At 37.7% G+C, this 23,659-nt stretch overlaps 1 protein-coding gene across 1 annotated transcript in view; it reads right to left on the bottom strand.

Moving 5' to 3' along the window:
• The window catches only part of ABCC9 (ATP binding cassette subfamily C member 9), a 169,307-nt gene that overhangs the window by 110,751 nt on the left and 34,897 nt on the right, over positions 1–23,659 (bottom strand). The window contains exons 4-10 of the mRNA XM_007946781.1: positions 20,191–20,357; positions 18,385–18,627; positions 11,809–12,003; positions 9,358–9,510; positions 7,734–7,889; positions 5,524–5,658; positions 1,615–1,777 (exon numbers count right to left, since the gene is read on the bottom strand). Of these exons, the coding sequence (XP_007944972.1) occupies positions 1,615–1,777; positions 5,524–5,658; positions 7,734–7,889; positions 9,358–9,510; positions 11,809–12,003; positions 18,385–18,627; positions 20,191–20,357 (1,212 nt within the window). The remainder of the gene's footprint in view (positions 1–1,614; positions 1,778–5,523; positions 5,659–7,733; positions 7,890–9,357; positions 9,511–11,808; positions 12,004–18,384; positions 18,628–20,190; positions 20,358–23,659) is intronic.

The raw sequence follows: 23,659 nt of genomic DNA, 5'->3' as shown, positions 1-23,659 counted from the left end.
AACCTTGGGCTTGTCAGCCTCAGTAGCCAACAGCTGAGTGAAAAAAGCTTCCAGCTTCAGTGGGCTGGGAGCAGGAGGCAGAACTGAAGCCCAAAGTTGAGGGGCTTTCACCCAGCCCCTAGAGCCTGGCACTTTGAACTTGGACTTAAAGTCTCCAAACTGTAAGAGAATAAGTTCCTATTTGTTCAAGCCATCCCATTTGTGGTTTATTCTTGTCAGAGAGGCACTAGGCAACCGAAACAGTTAGTTAATATTACAAGAAAAAAAAAAAAAAAAACCTCTAGTAGCATTATTAGGATCTCTGGTAGCATAGTGCCTAAGGCATTTGACTGCTAACCAGAAGGCTGGCAGTTCAAACCCACCAGCTAGTCCTTGGAAGGAAGGTTGGGCAATCTACTTCCGTAGTGACACCGCCTTGGAAACCCAAGGATGTGTTGCTTTGAGTAGGGTCCAACTCAACAACACATAACAACAACAACAGTAGAATCATTACTATTTTGGGCTGTATGTATCTTCTCTATAAGCATTTTAGCCCACTGCAGAGAGGAGTGGATTTTAAAGGCTATCAGCTTAGAGTACTACCTGGCAAGTAGATGTCAATGATTCTTTCATCTAGCATTTTGACACCATGTCAGCAGTGGTAGACAGCTGGAACACAAAACTCTTTCTCATTTCAGTCCTAATGGATCCAAACAGTAAGACTCAAATAAATGGCCTTTATAAGCCAAGTATTTTATCTAAATTCATTTCCTGAAGGAAATGTTTATAATCGCTAAGATCTAAAGTAGTTCAGAATTCAAATGAAACAATATATAAATTTCCACAACTTTAAACTGTGAAAAGTCTTGGGAGCAAAAGAGATGAGCAAAACTGACACACAAATCAAATTAAATATTGGTGGAAGTAGTGTGGCAAAGTTTGTGGGAACTATACTAACATGAACTCATGATTCTTGAGAGTACTGTCACACTTTGAGAAAATAAAAAGTATATTGTTGTAACAATCACTTTTTAAAAATGAGAGCTGAGGGTAGAAAGTTGTTGTTATTGTTATGTGCCGTCAAGTCAGACCCGACTCATAGCGGCCCCTCCTTGGGTTACCAAGGCAGTATCTCTACGGAAGTAGATTGTCCAACCTTCCTTCTGAGGAGTAGCTGGTGGGTTTGAACCGCCAGCCTTCTGGTTAGCAGTCAAGTAAGTGCCTTAGGCATCATGCTACCAGAAGGAAGAAAGTATTCTGTATTTATATTGAAAACCAACTATCCATCCAAAATTGCAACTGACAGGAGGGCTTCAATTACTGCTACAATTATCACTATCATTTTATCTTTAAATAAAGGAACTAAGGATTTCAAAGGCAAAGTAACTTGGCCAAGAATACACAACTTATAAGTAATCAAACTCAGGTTTACTTGACTCTTAAGCCTGCGCTTACCATGCTCTTTAAATGAAAATAGCCATCTATGGTTGGTGGCTATTGGACAGAGCATGTCTAGAAAATAAATGGTTTCCTTTGTTTACTGACTGTCTCCTTGATCACAATCTAAAATGATCAGATCATACATTTTGGAGGTGGTTCTTAACATCACCTATCCTTAGAGCAACAGGAACTTACTAGAGAGTGATGTATAAAGTGCAAAGGTTTTGAGACTGGATAGTTCTTTCATTCTTGTTTCTTCCACACTTTTGCAGAAAATGTGCTCCCAGGCATACAGCTTAAGAAGTTTGATGCCTTTCAATATTTCATTTGTTTTCTTCAGTCTCTCAGTGGAATAATCCTATAAAACAAAGGAAGAAAAATAATGCAGCCTACATCTAGTCCTTTGGAGGCAGTCCTGTGTAACAGACAGAGATTGAGGAGATCTTGATTTTTTTTTTTTTTATTGGTTTTGCCACTAACAATGGCTGTGAGATTTCCAGAAGACATTAAATAAACTCTCTGTGCTTCAGTCTCTTCAATTTTAAAATGAAGAGTTGAATGAGATGGCCTCAAAATTTCCTCTCACCTAAAAACTTTTATGCCTGTGTTGCTCTTGTTTAAATAAAAGCATTTTCTTCAGGTTCACATGATTTCTTGGAATAATGTCTGCAGATAATATATATAAATAAATTTCAGGAAATGATAAAGAGAATTTCTATAGGCACTTCTAACACATAAATAAATTTATTCTCTCCTCAGAATTATCATTTACACTTAGAAGAAGATAATAAATTTAAGAAAAGTTCATTTGTTTCTTATTCTGGAATGTGAGGCTATTGTATTATCTGTGTTCATATTGCATTTCATAATACAATTACTGAAACCAAGCCTATTACCTTTAACTTTGGGAGAATTTTACAAACTTCTTTGTAAATGTTTGTTTAAGGCCAAAACTGGGTTTACCAAGTATTAAAAATGTGAATTAATAGTAGATTTGTAGTAGATTTGGGAACTTTAATTTAATCAACTCTTTCAGCTTTCTCCACTGCCAAATATTGCATTAGAATCATTAGCGATCATCACAAAATGACTTGTCACATATCAAGAAAAGCAGATGGTAGGAAGTGAAAATAGCAAATGGCCTATGTTTTATTGGCCTTTTCTCTCTCTCTCTCTCTCTCTCTCTCTCTCTACAGGGACTTAACAAGAATTGTCACCATCAAGTCAACTCTGACTTATAGTGACCCTTTCAGACAGAGCAGAAGTGCCCCACATGGTTTCCAAAACAGTAAAACTTTATGGAAGCAAACATGAGTAGCAAAGTACAACAAGACAGAAAATAACAAATGCTGGTGAGGATGCAGAGAGATTGGGACTCTCATACACTGCTGGTATAGAATGATACAACCACTGTGGAAAGCAGTATGGCAATTCCTTAAAAAGCTGGAATTAGAAAAACCATTTGACCCAGCCATTTCATTACATCCTAAAGAAGTGAGAGCCAGGACAAGAACAAATATATATGCACACCCATGTTCATCACAGCACTATTTACAATAGCCAAAAGATGAAACAACCTAGGTGTCCATCAACTGAAGAATGGATAATCAAACTATGGTACATACAGACAATGGAATACTATGCAATGCTAAAGAATAACATAGAATCTGCAGAACACCACATAACGTGGATGAACTTGGAGGACACTATGCTGAGTGAAATAGGTCAAGCACAGAAAGACAAATATTGTATTAGTCAGTTATTGTGAAAAGTTTATAAATGGAAGGAAATTTTCTTTGTTGGTTACCAGGGATGGGAGGGAAGGGGAGGGAACACTGTTAGATAGGTAGAGACAAGTGTTGATTTGGGTGAAGAGAAAGGCAATGTACCAAATGTGAGTGATCAACACAGTGGCACTGAAGAAGAGGAAGACATAGAGAGGTGCATGGGAGGTACAGACAACAAAGATGAACCCTTCTGCACATACATTACTGTGTTGTCAGTGAAGGCAAACATGGGTATACAGGTGGATAGATGGATGGACAGGCTGAACTGTTACTAATATCTATACAGGGGGCAGTGTGCCCCAGACCATGTATAGGGTTGGCAGACAATGTTTCTACAAGTGTATTGTTATGTTCTATAAGAACTACCAGCTAACAAGAGACAAGGTTGTAGTCACTTCTTGGTCACAGCCAGTTACCAAGAGGGAGTGAATAATTGGACCTGTGGGCTCGGGACCATAGTCACAGGGGACATCAAGCTCAACCAGCATAACATATTACACAAAAGCATTGTTCCACATCCTACTTTGGTGAGTAGTGACTGGGATCTTTAAAGCTCGCAAATGGCCATCTAGATGCAACGATGGGTCTCTCCTCATCCAGAGCAAAGAAGAATGAAGAAAACCAAAGGTTCATGGAAACAATTAGTCCAAGCGATTAGTACACCATGCGATCCTCAGCCTATATGACTATGAGACCAGAAGAACTAGAAGGTGCCTGGCTACCACTGTCAACCTCTCACAGGGGGATCTATGTAGGAGATCCTGGATAGAGTGGGAGAACAATGTGGAACAAAATTCAAAATTATCTGGGAGGAGAAAAAAGAGGGACCAGGTTTACTGGTCTGATAGAGCCTGATGGAACCATTGAGACTATAGCCCCTAGCTGCCCTAAAGTCTGGAACTGAACCTACTCCTATGGCTTCCAGCCAAACAAAAGACAGGCATATGAGTCGAACATTTACATTAGGTAGATACACTCCTTAGAGAGAATAATCATGGGAGATAGAAAGGCTGTGTACACACAGGGAGACAGCTCAGGGCGCAGGAGTGCATGGAGGGATGGACACAGGGAAGAGGTAACTATGGGAAGGAAGTGGGATGGGAGCTGTTGCACTGTAGTATTTACATTGTAGTCAATGTCGTGAGACAAAGTATATGTGAGTTGCTGTATGGAAAGTGAATTTGCTCTGTAAACTTTCACCCAAATCACAATTTTAAACATAAAATTAAAAAAAAAAAAAAAAAACACCTCTATGGAAGCAGATTGCTACATCTTTCTCCCCTGGAGCAGCTGATAGGTTCAAACCACTAACCTTTCAGCTAGCAGCCAAGCACTTAAGCACTGTACCACCAGAGCTCACAAAGACTTAGGTACCTATTAAATGGTTGTTAAACAAGTGAATGAATACAGTATGAATGCCTAAATTAAAGACAGATGTTTGAGGGTAGTCATGTCTCTACTTTATGTCCCCCTTCTATACATTTCTGTATTTGTGTGAAAGACAGATTCAATGAGTAACCTCACCATAAGCAGCAGAGAAACAAATGATAAAAATCACTTGCATGGTATGTAACTCACTTGTCATACTGGAAACACCAACTTGGGAAATAATTCTGTCAGTGGCAGCATCTCTACATTTAACGCCTGATTTACAAACAACCTTGCTCATACTTAATCAAACTTTATTTCTAAACATGCTGTCAACAATTTTATTATTTGCAAGTATTTCTTTAAAAGAAGCCAATTCTGCTCAAATAAAATTATTTCATGGCAAATTGAAGCCAGAGAGGGTCAATAGTTTGGCTTTTTCTTTCTTGCCAACTTGACCAGGAGCATATTCAGTCAGAGCAGCTGCCACTGAAATATTTCAATATAACTCCATGTATCATTACATGGCTTGATTTCACCCTAGGGAAATTTAGTTTCAGAAGCCTCAAATCTGACCCTTCACTTGTCTGTTGATGCATTTCTTCCACGTCAGTAACTGACATTTAATGGCCTCAAAGTACACTTAAATATATGCTTTACACCAGTGATCTAGAAAAGGATTCAAATCATCACCACATGGCACTTAAACATCAGGAACTATGATTCTGGCATTTGGGAGTCTGAGATTATCAATCTTAAAAGTTTAAATCCACTTTAAAATTGTTTTGCAACATGGAATATACACGGTTGCCGCCTAAGAACTGAAATGAAATATAAGAATGATAGCTTTCCAAATTATCCTGAGTGGTGTGCACAAACTTCCTATATTTTAAAAATGAAGCAGCAATACTTAACTCTTCTAATAAAGTTTCCAAAAGATGTTACTTACAAGAGTGCTCTTCTGAGCCTCTGCCAACTTTGTAGCGATGAAGTACTGAATTGGCGCAAGGAGCACAATGACAGCTGCACCAACCAATGCACTTGATCCAAGTAAGTTATAGAGCAGGATCACTCCCATTATGATCTAGGAAGGAAAACACATGGAAAAGGGAAAATGGGGGCTACTGCATGAAGATAATATTTTTTAGTGAAAAACGTATTTCTTAATTATCATATTAAGTTTGCTTGGAAGTCAAGTCAACTGTGAGAGTCAGGTTTACTATGATCTATTCAGAAAAGGCTATGTAGTAAGGATTTATTTTTAGTATGATGATCTGTACAACTTGTGTCAAACCAATTTATTATACACAGATGCACACTGGTCCCATGACTTGCTACCTTCTAAAGCAGTCTTCACATTTTTCAAAGGACATGCAATTTTTCTTGAAAGTGTTGTCACCCACCATAAATTTGGCATTTCATATTTTCTTCTCCCTCTTGGAACTGTACTTAGCTTTTCAAGGTTGGGAGGCTGGAAAATAGGGGGCAGCACCATATTGTGAGAGAGTACAAGATGGCTGGCTGTGGACTAAGGGAGTGATCTGAGTCCCTCTCCTCTTTAATGACTCCAGCAATCACGTAATGACAAGAACACTAGCTCTAAAACTGTGAAGCAGCTATTGTTGGCATACAATCTTACCTCATTTCTCTTTTAAAATTTATTTCCCAAAACGAAACCACCTAGTCCTAATCTCTTTGGTTTGCCACTTTCTTCTTTGATCTTTGAAAACTCAGGATTTAAACTTGGGTGGTGAAAGAACTTAAGCACTTGACTACTAGCCAAAAGGTTAGCAGTTTAAACCCACCAAGAGGAGCTTCCAAAGACAAGCTTGATGAGCTCCTTCTGAAAGGTCACAACCTTGCAAATTCTATGGAGCAGTTCTACTCTGCACACGTAGGGTCACAACAAGTCAGAATCAACTCCAAGACCACTAACAACAACAACACCTCCCCTGAAAATGTTTTTCCACAACTCAGCCCACAATGGCCCAAAACGTCGTCCAATGAACTGTCTCCAAGCAGTTCAAGCATGTAATCCATGCTTATATGCCAATCATAACATATTAATAACAGCTTTCTGGAGGCAGTGACACATGTTTAGTGCCTAACCAATTAGACACTTTGGAAATGCCAATCAAAACAGGAAATTCCTTAATGTCATCCACAATGTAATCATTCAGCAACAGCCTGAGACTTTCAGTGTAGTTTAAATTGTGCACATTGGCATTTACCTAACTGACCTATGTATTGTTTATAGAATCAGATAAAGCATTCTTTAAATCTAGTTCTGTGCCAAGAACTGTGCATGATATATACTTGTATTTGACTTAGATTTCTGTTTCATAAATAGGCCATAAATGTGAATACTAGTGTATCATCTTTCTTATATATTTTTAATAAACATGGGAGACAGTCTGTAGCAGTTTTAAGTTTCTTCTACAAAATGCAAAACTCAAGATAAATAAAAATATTCAGCATCACAAAAGGAAAAAAATGGATACATTTCTTTGCCATTTTTACCTAATGGGGGAAAACCCCATTTTCTATACTAAAATGCTACTTTCCAAGGGAAATAATTAAATAGCCTCCTAGATTGTCAGTGTTCCTACTACCTGATAAAATTTTATTTTTATAATATGCCAGCTATCGGAATTATGGGATGGATCGAAGCAATTGCTTTAGTTCAGAAAGGTGCTAAGAGGGTATATCAAAGTGGAAAGCATCTAATCTTGAGTCTATGACTTATATCACTTTGGGCAAGAACTATCACAACTAACAATTCAACTCAATGTCCAGGAAATGCTGGGCACTGTGCTAAATGCTTTAAATATGTTACATTATTTATTTTGAACAATTCCTGCAACTCTGTGAGGCACATGAGCATTATCTCCATTTACAGTTGAGGAAACTAATGCTCTGAGACGTTAAGTAGTGCAAGCAAATGGTAGAGCAGATCTTTGAACCCACACAGTATAATTTCCAACCCCACTTTTTTTAACCTCTGCCACAGCATTTCTGAGTCTCAGTTTCCTTTTTATAAAAAGGGCATAAAAATATTATCACCTTATAAAGGTTTATCCTTTACTGAGCTAAATATCTTATTGCTCTTTGAACTCTTCATTTTCTCTGAAAATGAGAATCTTACTTATATTGATCTACCTGAACAGGCATAGCCCACAGATTTGGACACAGGAACAAGAACCACATGAGTTGATTGGTTTCAATAGCAACCAAGTTATTGATCTGTCCCAGGGTCATCTCACCCATGGATAAGTTAGATGTAGAGAGCCTAAGGATTTTGTTATATATCATGGCCTGCAAGAAAGAAAAAGAAAAAAAAAAAAAAAAGATGACGTGAAATTCTAAACATAATAATAAATATTATGCTCATTTATTTTTTTGATAAAGATATTTCAAATATTTTTAAAACATTTTGAAAAAAGGAAAAAACAACACAACTACTATGCCATCTTCTTAAAGCAACTGCTATTTTCATTTCAGTAATCAACTTTAAATATAAGCTCTACACCAAATAGAAATAGAGACAAGTAAATGCAGTATTTCAAATTATTATCCTTAATATGTTATTCTAAAAGTTATTTTTAACTCAGAGATCCCTGAATGGCATAAAAGTCCTGCAATTCTTGCTTTATGTAGACTCTTCGTAGTCATACTCTTAATATGAAAGAGGTCATCATTTTGGATTAAAAAATAAAAATATAAATGCTTTCATTCATAATGAAAGTAATAAAACATCACATTTTTCAGCATAATTTATGTTTGTTAAATTCCTAAAAGTGTTGATGGTGTGTGTTCTGGTTACCTAGTGTCGTTCTAACGAGACTATACCACAAATGGGATAGCCTGAACAAAGTTTATTCTCTTACAGTTTGGAGGTTTTAAGTCTGAGTTCAAAGGGCCAAGCTCTAAGGGCCGGGTGAAAGCCCTTCAGCCTTGGATTTCAGCTCTGCCTCCAGTTCCCGACCCATTGAAGCTAGAAGCATTTCTTTACTCAGATAGCTGCTGACTGCTGAGGCTGAGAAGCCCAAGGTTGACAAATAAAAAGGCACAGTCCTGATGTTACCAAACCACATGGCAGGCCATTAATTCAAGTCCATTATAAGTCCCAAGGTCAGCAGAGCATGGCAGGCTGCTGAACAACAACATGGCTACATGCAGGGTCCAAGCACGCTATAGGTTAGAGACCATTCCCAAAGCTGCTTCTTATATATGGGAAGCAGACCACATACCCAAAGCAGCTACTCAGCTGCTCGTGGTAGATCCCACCATGGAGCTGATTGCAAGTCTTTACATAGAGTATTACTACCACCAGCTGCCCAGCCACTCAACCAGGCCTAGCCAAGTTGACACACAAATATAACCACCACAGTGTGTTACATCCAAGTCAAAACTGAATAATGAAAACAAAATTGAACCTACTACTAATCTTACAAGGAGGCCTAATGGTACAATGGCTAAGCCCTCAGCTAATCAAAAGGTTGGTGATTGAAACCCACCCAGTGGCTTCATGGGAGAAAGACCTGGTGATTTGCTTCCATAAAGATTGTTGTAATTTTTGCTGCGTGCCATCGAGTTGATTCCAATTCATAGTGACCATTAAGATGATAGCCAAGAACACCCATGGGGCAGTTCTACTCTGTCACACGGGGTTGCTATAAATGGAATCAACTTGCTGGCACCAAACAGAAACAACAACTAATCATGTAACTGGGTGATATATGGCATTTTCAAGAAACAAAAAGCATTCAAAGTTTTTACGCACCAGCAGAGCTCCACGGAGGTTAATTCCAGTTTCTATGGTCACATAGTAGGAAGCTTGCAAAAAAGTCCTCTGCAGAATAAGGGCCAGGAAAAGAAGAACCGCTAGAACGTAAGCATTTTCAAGAAATTCCTTTGATGAGAGGGTTTGTGACATCTTGTCCCAAAAGAAAATAAAGGTGAGTTAAAACTAATCTTTTCATACACTAAGTTTACAGTTCACATTTGTTAAAGAATACATGATTTCTAAACACCACAATGCAAGGCCTTTAAATACAGCAGTGGAATGAGCTACACAGCAAGGCAATTTTGGCTTTCCCACAAACATCCACATGTCCAAATCTAAACCAGTTCAACACATAAGATTCCAATATGACCATTCAGATTTCTGGTGATATCTAATTGTAGCAAAATGGTGAGTTTTAATTAAAGCAATCTTTTAACCAGCATTTTTTCTACAAAGATATATATTTTTAGTTTAACTTGGAAATAATAACACCAAAGTAATATCTGAAATAAGATAGAGGTTAAGCTAGACTCTAATTTAGAAGGAGAAACTACAAAATTAAAAATTTATCAGTAAGTTCAAAGGGACAAAAAAAATGCCATTTCTATAGCCTTCTTAATTTTAAAATAATTTTATACAGTTGACTTTTCTAATTTTCAAGTATCTTAATTTTATTACTGAAATAAATTCTGAATTACAAAATCAGTAGTTTGGCTATTGATTTCTCCCTGTGATACTTCCAGTGACAAAATATAACTTATGAAAACTAATCTTTAGCAGGAATATGACTGAAGTCATCATAAGGATATGGGAAATGGATTCCTATTTGTATCAATGGCATATGGCAACTTGCTTGTTAGAAGAGAGGAAAAAGTACGAAGAGTTTGTCAGTTTGGGCATGCTTCATTTTTTAGGATTTGTTGTGTTGTTGTTGTTATGTGCCGTCGAGTCGGCCCCGACTCATAGCGACTCCTCCTTGGGTTTCCGAGGCAGTATCAGTACGGAAGTAGGATTGCCCAACCTTCCTTCCGAGGAGTGGCTGGTGGGTTTGAACCGCCAGCCTTCTGGTTAGCAGTCAAGTGCTTTAGCCACTATGCTACCAGAGCTCCTTTTTAGGATTTAGACCCAGTAAAATTCTATTCTGGCCCCTTCCTTTTCATTCATGGGGATACACACAAATGTGTAAGCCCTGTATCTTCTCAGAACACGCATAACATGTGTGAATGAGAAAGATGACAGAAGCATCCCATGTATAATTTAGATATCTGTAGGTAATTAGACTACTGTGGACAAAATATCACAAAAATATATTCAATGGTAAAAACAACATCTGGTTCACTTCAATAACTGAGCACTAATATGTACAAGGATCTGATCTTGCACATATTATGGGCACAGATATAAACAATTCCGTCAGTGTGTCCAAAAAGCCTACAACCTAGAAAGGTAATCTTATCCATAAATAAGATGCATCATTATAAATAGCATATATAATAAGTGACAACATGAAGCAAACACTGTGTTAAGACAGTACTGAGGCTTAATGCACTTGACTGCTAACCAGAAGGCTGGTGGTTCAAACACACTAGCCACTCCTCAGAAGACAGGTTGGGCAATCTACTTCCATAGTGATACCACCTCGGAAACCCAAGGAGGGGTCGCTATGAGTCGAGTCCAACTGGACGGCCCATAACAACAGCAACAATGAGGACAGTCAAATTCCGACTAAGATGACCAGAAAAAGCTTCACTGAACAGGCACCATTGAGTGTAGGTTTTGCTATTGCACAATATTTCAATAGGTGAAGAAAAGAGAGGAGGAAATCAAGTTGAGAGACTAGAAAAAGAAAATTGTTCCACCTAAACTAGAGTTTCAATCTGTGAAGCTTGCTTGGGAAGTCAATTTCTAGAAAAAAGCTAGGAAGTTCACAATGCAGACTTTCTTAAAAGCGACAAATAACATATTATGTATTTATAAGAGTAGCATAATATCCAATAAAAATATCACAATGTGACTTGCCCTAGTCATACTGTGAAACACCTTGTGAAACAAAGTGATGGCTTTTATTATATGAGAGAAGTGTACATGTTACAAATCACATTGCTAACACCATTGGTTACAGACCTCTAGAGAGTGACTCAGCCACCCCTCATGGACTCATGCATAAGAATTCATTGAAGGATTGCTATAAAAATCAAACAAAATAACCAATGTGAAATTTCCAAGCATAATTTTTGAGATACAGTGGATGCTCATTAAATGTTTATAGGCTCTGAATCCAATAAATAACTTTGTTGGCCAGATGATTTCCTCTACAAGAACAATTTAAAAAAATGCATTCAACTCACTATATACAGGTCTACTAGACTCCTCATAAAAGTACATTAATAAAAGTGACGATGAAATCTGCCAATAACGTGTTTCCTTTCAGTAATACTATGAACTTACTCCTGTTGTGTTGTTTGTCCCATTCTGGGTTTCATTCACACGCTGAACTATTCCAGAAATACAGAGAGGTCCAGCAAAACCCAGCAGGTCAGCCAGATAACGGAATGTGCTACTAAGAAGAATTGGTCGCCCAAAAGCTCTGTACATCGCTAGCCATATAGATGGAGTCTGGTTTGGATGATCTGCTGCCTTTTTCTGAAAGAAAAAACAGAACAACCAAAATAAAATCTACTAGAGTAGCAATTCATCTCAGCAACTATGGAAATGCTTTCTGTTACTTATGAAGATAAGTTTATAAATAAATGATAGTGAATTTCTTTCAGTATAGTATGCATAATTCTGTATCCCTAGGATCCTATGTCCATCACTCATCTGTCAGTTTGTCGTACTGTGGGGGTTTGCATGTTTTACTGTGGGGCTGGAGGCTATGCCACTGGTAATTGAAATTCCACAAGGTCACCAATGGTGGACAGGTTTCAGCAGAGCTTCCAGACTAAGACAAACTAGGAAGAATGACAAGAGTCAAAATATAAGCTTGTCTATCCCATCTGAATTGAGAGACCATCTGCAAAATCGATTTGATACACTGAACACCAATGATCAAAGATCAGATGAGTTGTGGGATGACATTAAGGACATCATACATGAAAAAGCAAAAGGTCTTTTAAAAGACAGGAAAGGAAGAAAAGACTAACATGAATGCCAGAAGAGACTTTGAAACTTGCTTATGGAATAAAGAGAATGGAAGAAATGAAGTAAAAGAGGTAAAGAGAACATTTCAAAGGGCATGTCAAGAGGACAAAGTATTAAAATGAAATGTGTAAAGACCTGGAGTTGAAAATCAAAGGGGAAGAACATACGCAGCATTTTTCAAGCAGAAAAAACTGAAGAAAAAATTCAAGCTTAGAGTTGCCTTATTGAAGGATTCTATGGGCAAAATATCGAACAATGCAGGAAACATCAAAAGAAGATGGAAGGAATACACAGAGCCACTGTATCAAAAAGAATTGGTTGATGCTGAACGATTTCAGGAGGTAACATATGATCAAGAACAATGGTATCGAAGGAAGAACAAACTGTACTGAAGGCACTTGAGAAAAACAAGGCTCCAGGAATTGATAGAATACTCCTTGAGATGTTTCCAAAAACGTATGCAGTGCTGGAGGTGCTCACTCATTTATACTAAGAAATTCGCAAGACAGCTACCTGGCCAACCAACTTGAAGAGATCAATATTTGTGCCCATTCCAAAGAAAGGTAATCCAACAAAATGAAGAAATTATAAAACAATGTCATTATTATCACACACTAGTAACATTTTGCTGAAAATAATTTAAAAGTGGTTGCAGTAGTACATTGATAGGCTAGAAATTCAAGCCAGAATCAGAAGAGGGCATGGGACATGGGATATCATTGCTGATGTCAGACGGACCTTGGCTGAAAGCAAAGAATACCACAAAGATGTTTACTTGTGTTTTGCTGACTATGCAAAGGCATTTGACTGTGTGGATAACACTGTGAAGAACGGGAATTCTGTAACACGTAACTGTGCTCATGAGGACCCTGTACATAAATCAAGAGTCAATCATTCAAATGGAACAAGGGTATATTGCATGGTTTAAAATCACAAAACGTGTGCCTCATGATTGCATCCTTTCACCATACTTACATAATCTGTATGCTGAGCAATAATCTGAGAAGCTGGACTACATGAAGACGAACATGGCATCAGAATTGGAGGAAGGCTCATTAACAATCTGAAATATGTAGATGAAATATGCTGAAAGTGAAGATGATTTGAACTACTTACTGATGAAGATCAAAGACTACAGCCTTCAGTACAGATTATACCTCAACATAAACAAAAATCCTCAAAACCTCAATAAGCAATATCATGATAAATGAAGAAAAGTTTGAAGTTGTCAAGAATTTAATTTTACTTGGATTCACAATCAATACCCATGGAAGCAGCAGTCAAGAAATCAAACGACATATTACACTAGGCAAATCAGCTGCAGAAGACCTCTTCAAAGTATTTAAAAGCAAACATGTCACTTTGAAGACTAAGGTGCACCTGACACAAGCCATGGTATTTTCATTAGCCTCATATGCATATGAAAGCTGGACAATGAATAAGAAAGATCACAGAAGAACTGATGCATTTGAATTGTTATGTAGGTGAAGAATATTGAAACAAAGACTGTCAGAAGAATGAACAAATTTGTCTTGGAGGAAGTACAGCCAGAATGCGTCTTAAAATTGAGAATAGCCAGACTTTATCTCACATACCTTGGTCATGTTGTCAGAAGGGACCAGTCCCTACAGAAGGATATCATGCTTAGTAAAGTAGAGGATCAATTTAAAAAAAAAAAATAAAGGGAAGATCCTCAATGAGATAAATACACATGTAGTAGCTGTGACAATGGACTCAAGTAAGACAATGGTTGTGACAATGGCCCACTACAAGGTAGTGTTCCGTTCTATTGTACAGAGGGTCACTATGAGTCAAAACCAATTCCATGGCACCTAACAATAGTAAGATCCTCTGTAAATAGTAGCTACTTAATGCATCTGAATAAACTACAGAGAATGAAGAGCAAATGGACAGTCTTTCTAACCATCTGGATGATATTCATTTGTCAAAGGATGACACAAAATTCTTAAAGCAGAATCAATTTTAATTTCCTTTGAATTGGAAAATACATATCTGTATGGAAAAAGAGACAGTAAAGGCACAAAAACCAATGTTATTGACAGATTATTCAATATTCCTGTGGTTACTAGAACACAAGAGATTTAACTTCCAAATTACTACAAACTAAACAAAACAGATCATCCCAACCTCAAGTTGTTTCTCCTCCGGATATTCCTATCTCCATGAGTGGTAGTCAATATATTTCAAAGTTATGGCAGACTAGTGTTTCCCAAGTATTTTTCAAAGAAATACAAATGAAGAAAGGTATACACACACACATATATACATCCTCAAGCTAATTTGTGGCTGCACACATCTACCACTGTTTGTTTTAAAGATTTTAAGACCTGGATAATCATCATAATTAAGTCTCAATTTTGGGATACCTAATGTTGGAAGCTCTGGTAGCGTAGTGCCTAAGGCATTTGACTGCTAACCAGAAGGCTGGCAGTTCAAACCCGCAAGCCACTCCTCGGAAGGAAGATGGGGCAATCTACTTCCATAGTGATACTGCCTCGGAAACCCAAGGAGGAGTCGCTATGAGTCAGGCCCGACTTGACAGCACATAACAACAACAACGTTTGTTCAGCAGCTCTGGTGGCATGGTGCCTATGGCATTTGACTGCTAACCAGAGGCTAGTGGTTCAAACCCACCAGCCACTCCTCCGAAGGAAGGTTGGGCTATCTATGCCCATAGTGATACAGCCTTGGAAACCCATGGAGGGGTCACAATGAGTTGGATCCAACTCCACGGCACTGGTTGCGTTTTAATGTTTGTTCATTGTGGCAAAGAAGCCACCTCAATGAAAGACAGCTCAATTATGTTTCACCTTCAATTATGTGTTAGAATAAATTATTTGATTATTTTTTAAGGTTTATTGATAAAAGGAACTAACATACTCAGTTCAAGCTAATCTATGCTGTAAAGAACACTCAGGAAACTTGTTGTTAGTTGTTAGGTGCCACTGAGTTGTCTCGGACTCATAGCAACCCTATGCATAGCAGAACAAAACACTGCCCAGTCCTGGGCCAGCCTCATGATACTTACTATACCTGAGCCCATCATTGTAGCCACTGTGTCTATCCATCTCTTTGAAGGTCTTCCCCTTCGTTGACCCTCCACTTTACCGAGCATGATATCCTTCTCCAGGGAATGGTCCCTTCTGACAACATGACCAAAGTAGGTGAGACAAAGTCCGGCCATTCTTGCTTCCAAGGAGCATTCTGGCTGCATGTCGTCCAGGACAGATTTGTTAGTCCTTTTAGCAGGCCATGGTACTTTCAGCATTCTCCAACACCACAACTCAAAAGCATCAACTCTTCTTCAGTCTTCCTTATTCATTGTCCAGCTCTCACATGCATAAGAGGCGATCAAAAATACCAATGGCTTGGTTTAGGCACACCTTAGTCTTCAAGGAGACATCTTTGCTCTTCAGCATTTGAAAGAGGTCTTTTGCAGCAGATTTGCCCAGTGCAATACGTCATCTGATGCCTTGACTGTTGCTTCCATTGGTGTTGATTGTAGAACCAAGTAATATGAAGTCTTTGACAAATTCAATCTTCTCTCCATTTATCGTGAAGCTGTTTATTGGACCAGTTGTGAGGATTTTTGTTTTCTTTATATTGAAGTGTAACCCATACTGCCGACTGCAGTCTTTAATCTTCATCAGTAAGTGCTTCAAGTCATTGTCACTTTCAGCAAGCAAGGTTGTGTCATCTCTGTAACACAGGTTGTTAATGAGTCTTCCTCCAATCCTGATGTGATGTTCTTCTTCATATAATCCAGCTTCTCAGACTCTTTGATCAGCGTACAAGTTGAATAAGTATGGTGAAAGGATACAACCTTGACACACTCCCTTCTTGAGTCTGAACTATGCAGTATCCCCTTGTTCTGTTCGAACGACAGCCTCCTGATCTATGCACAGATTCCTCATGAGTACAAACGAGTGTTCTGTAATTCCCATTCTTCTCAATCTTATACACAATTTGTTATGATCCACACAATCAAATACTTTTGCATAGTCAATAAGACACAAGTAAACTTCTTTCTGGTATTCTTTGCTTTGAGCCAAGATCCATTTGACATCAGCAATGATATCCTTTGTTCAATATCCTCTTCTGAATCCAGGTTGCATTTCTGGAAGCTCTCTGTCAATATACTTCTGCAACTGTTTTTGAATTATCTTCAGTAAGATTTTACTTGCATGGGATGTTAATGATATTGTTTGATAATTTCCACACTCTGTGGAATCACCTTTCTTTGGGGGTACAAATATGGATCTCTTCCAGTCAGTTGGCCAGGTAGCTATCTTCCAAATCTCTTGATATACCTGAGTATATCAAGGCCTTCAGCAGGAGTGGAGTATATAAGGGCCTCCAGCAGGGCATTCGTTTGCTGAAACATCTCAGTAGGTATTCTGTCAATTCCTGGAGCCTTGTTCTTTGCCAATTCCTATAATGCAGCTTCAACTTCTTCCCTCAATACCATTGGTTCTTGATCATATGCCACCTACTGAAATGGATGAACATCAACCAATTCTTTTTGGTACAGTGACTTTGTGTATTCCTTCCATCTTCTTTTGATACTTCCTGCATCATTCAATATTTTGCCCACAGAATATTTCAATATTGCAACTTGAGGCTTAAATTTTCTCCTCAGTTCTTTCAGCTTGAGAAATGCTGAGCTTTGTCTTCTTGAGCCAATTCAGAAAACTTAAGCTAGGCTATATTATGAATCTTTATTTTAGAAGAGAAGTTTTCAAAAATATTATGCAATACTGTTCCCAGAGGTGAAAACAAAAAGATGACTCAGGTTCATCTGTAGTAGCTATTTCCTGCAAAATTAATTTCATAATGCATTTCTGACACAAAGCAGAGGTCATTTTCGTCATTTACCATAAATGCTTTGTTGATCTTGATTTAGACCAGCCAAAGAATCTTTAACTGATTCACCAAAATTCTCCTGTTGTTATAAATATTAATATTTTAAATAATACTGATATTTTGAGATTATTTTAATATAAAATACATCTACCACTGTGGACAACATATATGATTATTCAGAATAACAAGGCAAATTGAAAATATCCAAAAGATTCTTTTTTACATTTAAATTTTTCAAAGCAATTGTAAATACTTAAAAAAAGTACCAAAGGAAACCAATTTTGGCAGACATATAGGATTATACATGGAGTAAGTAGGTGATGACTTTTATTTAACTTAGTTTCCCAAGTTTTGACTACAGGATCTCAATTTGAGTCAATAATTAATTTAAGGCTTTTAATTCCTGAAAGAGCTTATTAATGTAGATAATCTAATTTACCTGTATATAACAAAATTATTGACAAGGTACTAAAGACTTAATTATAAGAATCCCATCAATTATTGATATCATATAGTAACACTAAACCAAACCAAACTCACTGGCATTCAGTCGATTCCAATTCATAGCAACGCCCTTTGGGTCTCTGAGGCAGTAAATCTTTACAGAAGTAGATTGCCCAGTTTTCCTTCCATGGAGCGGCTAGTGGGTTCGAACCACCAACCTTCTGGTTAGCAATCAAATGCCTTAGGCACACTGGTTATACATGATCATTAACCTACTTCTTACTTTTCCACTTGATCACATTCCCAGTGAAAAGACAATACTTTCTCTAGTCTCTCTCTTGCATTGACCAGGCAACTAAGAAAGCATAACCATGCTTTAATGGCTCTTTCAATCCTTCCTGAGTGGCCCTATTAACATGGCTCAAAGCCACAGGGCAAGATGGATGGAAGAAATCTGCCCATCTTTAACTAAAGACAGTATCTAAACGTTGTGCCTTTATATTTAATAGGCTCATTCTCTACAATTATAAGAATGAAAAACAGATACAAAATTACCTTTTGTTCCTCATAGGCATCCTTCAGGCAAACATAATTTGTTACTGCCCTCATTGCTATTGGTAATTTTCCAATTGCCTTCAGATCAATAGGCTTTTTATGAGCTGATATAATAAGTGTGTTCATCCACCAGTATGTTGCTTTTGACAGTAAATTCACAAATGGTTGAAGAAATCTCACACCCAGATCCTGGAGGTCTTCAGGAGGCTTTACTTTCTGAGGATTCATGAAGAATACATATCTCTGTGGCATGAAAAATTTCACAAAGTAAGTTATTCCAATTCTTTGTCCACATATTTAAAATAAAATCATAATCTTTTCTACATTTTCATTACTGGTGGCCCCAATTTTTATTTTAATAACTATTTGCATCTCTCTCTACAATATTTTTTGGAATGTTTCCCCTTTGTTGTCACTGTATTAATTAAGTGCTAGAATTTCACACTTAATACTTTTGGGGGCAATTCTAAAAAGTCAATTATCCTATTAAATCATAATGCTGTTGTTAGTTGTTAGGTGCCGTCGAGTCATCTCCGACTCATTTAAAAAGATATTAAAAGATAATAATTACTAATAATTAGTCTTTCATGATATCCTGTGACAGGGTCAACTAAATGAAGATATTATTTTTTTAGATTTTAAAATGTATTATCAACACCTTTGTTGAATCACTCTGCTAATTTGTGGTTCAGCTGATGTTAACTGACTATTCTTCACTATTCATTGCAAAATATATCCTGAAAGTCATATGGCAAATTATAAGTTCCATGATGGAAAACAAATATTGAAAATTCACTTACTAGTATCTTACACAACATTGCAGACAGCATCATGTGGTAGAAAGCACAATAAGTTTATAATCACAAAACCAGGTATGAGTCTGGACCATGTTATTTTGGATGTAGAGCTTAATTTCTCTTCAGAAGTTTCTTCATAAATAAAATGAGTAAAATGGACTAGATTATCATCTTTTCAGTTTCAAATTTCTAGAAATATATGTATTTTGGGAGCTCTTGTAGCATAGTGCCTAAGGTGCTTGACTGTTCAAACCCATGAGCCACTCCTCAGAAGGAAGGTTGGGCAACCTACTTCCATAGTGATAACACCACAGAAACCTAACGAGGGGTCACTATGAGTCAGGTCCAACTCGATGCCACATAACAACAATATGTATTTTGCCTAATGCAGGCATGTTTTTGACTAATCATGATTGATGGAACTTCCTGATGAAAACAATTTCATCTGCAATATGAACTGAGCACAGTATTTATCACATAGCAGGCACTCAATCAATATCTGTGAATGAATAAATAGATGCCAGGGTAATACTGTGGATTGAATTGAGTCAATTTCTTTTGAGCTATAAAAGAGATCAAACAAGCAAGCAGAGTAGAGAAATGGGGTAACACAGATGCCAAGCCTCATGGAGATTTCTAAGGAACCAGGAAGCAGAAGCTGAAAGGACAAGGACCTCTCTTTAGAGCCAAGAAGAAAGAAGGCCTCCCTCCTCAAGTCAGTGCTCTGAATTTGGACTTCTAGCTTCTTAAACTGGGAGAAAATAAATTTGTTTGTTAAAGCCATCCACTTGTGGTTTTTTTCTGTTATAGCAGTACTACATATCTAAAACATGTAATTTCTGAGTATTAGTGGCCTGAAGCTTAGTGATTAGTTCTACTTTATGGTTGCACACATAGATCATATACAATTGTCCATCCTCTTAAAAACCAATGATTTCTGGCTTACTGAAATATTTAACATTGGGGTCTTGGATCCCGGAAACAAACAAAAAAATTTTTAGATACCTACTCGGACCCGAATGACGTTGATCTCCACAGCCATCAGGAGTCCATTCAAGATGACCATTATGCCTGTGATGCAGAAACGCAGGTCGGATACTCCCCCACCAGACTGCCAGTACTTTACCAATTTGATGGTCTTTGTAATAAATGCCATTACCCAATAAAGAAACAAAGCTGGAAAAAGAAAAATATACAATCTGTCCCTGATATTTTTTAAACTGTACTGGCTATATATATTATATATATAGGGCACATATATAATGATTTTTATAGGAATTAAAATTTTAAACATTCCATTTCCACATAATTTTATATATTAAGAAAACAACACATTTTAGTGCACTTTCAGATTTATGAATCAAAAAGTCTGATAAAAAATTGAAAATGTTGAGTGCTTCTACTCTAAGTTGCAGAATGGGAATATATAAGGAAACATGGAAATAAGGACGGCCCATGTTCTTCAGAATTTATTTATAAATCTTTTGCTTTAAAAACTGACTTTATCTTATGGTTGCCTTCCTTGTTTTCGAAGGCTCCTTGATTATATGCTCTGAATATTTAAATCATGTACATGCTGGTCTCCACGCAAGCTATCCAATATGTAAGTCTGCTGTAGCTTCCACAGGTATTTCTAATGGTGTTACCCTTGGTTTAATATGTAAGCCATGTAACTTTCTGCTTTGTAGATCAGCATTCAGGTAGTAAGAGCCTCTTCTCACCTAAATGATTTAAAATATCACTGAAATGCACAGAGCACAGACAAGAACAACGATCCTACAGAACAAAGCCAGATCTCAAGTAGGTCAGAAAGGCAGGGATCTGCCCATCTTGCAACCACAGCCAAAATTTACAGCAAATATGAAATGGAAGCAGACATTCTCCTAGAAATCTGTTAGCAAGGATTCAATCTACTATGAACTTTGAATAAAGGTCAGCACAAGTAAATATGGATAATAAGGAAGAAATTAAAAATATATGAAAGATAATCCAACTTGGACAATACTTATCAGAACCAGAAAAGTTAAGGATGATCAAAACTTCCCTAGTGAAAAGAACTGAACTTTGGTATATGAGTTCATCATATATCTTTTCTAGCTTAAAACGCAGAGATTGTCGGAATGGATTTAGAAAAAAACAAAACAGACCAAATGATATGCATCTAAAGAGATACAACTTAAACATAAAGAAACAATAGGTTGAAATCAAGTGAACGGGAAAAGGTATACAACAGGAACATTAAGCATAAGAAATCTGGCATGGCTATATTAATATCAGATAAGGTGGACTTCATGGCAAATAATTTTTTCAGAAATGAAAGGACTTTTAAAAATGATAAAAGGGTTAATTTTTCAGAAAGACCACAATTCTCAAAATTATGCATTATTTGTCTATTAAAGACTTAGATGATCTGAACACTATCAACCACCTTGAACTATTTGCTATTTATAAAACTATTTGATATTTGACATAAAAACACATCTAACATCCTCAGAATACACATTCTTGTCAAGTGCACATGGTATACACTCTGAAACAAGTATCAGTAAATTTTAAATAATAGAAAGAACACAGAGTATGTTCTCTTATCACAATGAGATTAAAATAAAAATACATTTATTATCTCTTACTTTCCTTGGGTCAGGATTCTGTGTGTGGGACAACAGTGTTCTCTGTTTCAAGGTCTACCTGGCTGCTATTGCTGTTGGCTGGTGTTGCAGTTTCATTAGAGGTTTGATTGATTTGGGACCTTCATCTCTGCATATTCTATTGCCTAGAAGAGGAGCTCTGGTGGGGACAGTGGTTAAGTGCTCAGCTGCTAACAAAAAGGTTGGCAGTTCAAACCCACCACCCATACTACATTAAACCAGCGTAGGAACATTCTTCTGGAAACCATGTGGGGCAGTAATACTCTGTTCTATAGACTCAATATGAACTCAACAGTAACAAGTTTGGGTTTTTATTTTGTTTTGGTTTTTGGTTTTTGGATTGCTAGAAACAAGTCACAGGCCCTGCTCACACTCAAGGGGTAAGGATTTTATAGGGTATGAACACCATAAGCAGAGATCATTGGAGTTGTTAACCTTTGGGTCTTTCAACACAATAAGGTATTTACAAATATGCAAAATTTTGAAATTAAACAACATATTTCCAATAATCTACATGTCAAAGAATAAATAACCAGAGAAATTAGAAAATATATTTTTAACTAAATGATAATGAAAAATACTATGTATAAAACTTTAAGATGTGGCTAAAGTAGTATTTAAAGGGAAGTTTATAGATTTAAATACTTATTTCAGAAAAAAAAAGGTCCCAAATCAATGACTTAAGTTTCCACCATAAAAGATAAGAAGAGCACCAAAGCAAACTAAATCCGAGATTCAAAATGGAGTCTCGTCAGTAAGCACCACACTACTTCCCTCTAGAATCTAAGTGCTTGAAAAACTAGGTACAGCAGTTTGAATTAGGAATTTTGGTGCTCTGAAAGCTCACTGAATCAGAGTGCACCAAACACAGAACAACAGAATTAGAGGAAAGGCACAGGGAGATTATTTAAGAAAGAGCCACCTGGTGGAGGACGGACAGGCAACCAACAGAGGCCATTGGAAACTTCCCTGGGACAGTCACTGACGGGTGGGCAAGGGCGGCCACCTGAGATCCCGTTGAGCCAAGAAAGAAGACACCTTATATCAGCACACCAGCGATCACTCCAACACCCCAGCGGGCAGCCCCAGAGGTCTGCCTCCAGCACTTGATTTTGTCGGTAATTTGGGTCACCTGAGTGCAGGTGGGCACATGCAGCACCGCTGAGACTCAAGCAGAGAGCTCATGATTGCACCAGGAGGGCGAGCTCACTCCCCTCTCAGCGGGTCACTGAGTGGGCTTGGGTCAGCCTGGAAGACATTGTGCTTATCTTTGTCACGGATATCGGGACCACAGTTTACTAGCAGGTACTCCCCCAACTCCAACACAGCTGAAATCGCACACATCTTTGGTGCCGCAAGTGGGCGATATCACAGACAAACTCCAGAGGCATTAGCTGTCTGGTGGGATTACGCCAGCACTGTGGGAAGACAGGGTGGGGAGAGAGAGGAAGTCACGGCTGAGTGCAGTCCCGGGAAGTTGCCTTGGATCAGCTCTTTGGTGCCTAGGGACCTTGGAAGCGGGGTCTTTGAGTGTGCCTAAGCCTGGCAGAAAGTGGCAACTCCCTAACAACAGGAATCTTTCCTGAGATTGAGCCGCGGTCTTGTAAATAACTACGTCATCAATAATAGCCTGTGCAAAGCCCTAGAAACTGATCCATGCAACACCAAGCTTTCCTTCTCCTGCTCCCAACTTCTCTGCTAATAACTTCACTCACTCAATAGAAGAAACCATATTCAGCCAATTACCATAAAACCTCCAGCTTTGAACTCTAAACCCTCTTTACAACAAACAGAAACACATATCCACATTCCACACAGTGATTCCACCAT

The sequence above is a fragment of the Orycteropus afer genome, unplaced genomic scaffold (genome assembly GCF_000298275.1).
Source record: "Orycteropus afer afer isolate SDZICR_OR568_19922 unplaced genomic scaffold, OryAfe1.0 scaffold00171, whole genome shotgun sequence".
Classification (NCBI taxonomy): Eukaryota; Metazoa; Chordata; class Mammalia; order Tubulidentata; family Orycteropodidae; genus Orycteropus; species Orycteropus afer.
The sequence above is the reverse complement of the archived record's forward strand: the minus strand, read 5'-3'. Positions and strand labels throughout refer to the sequence as shown.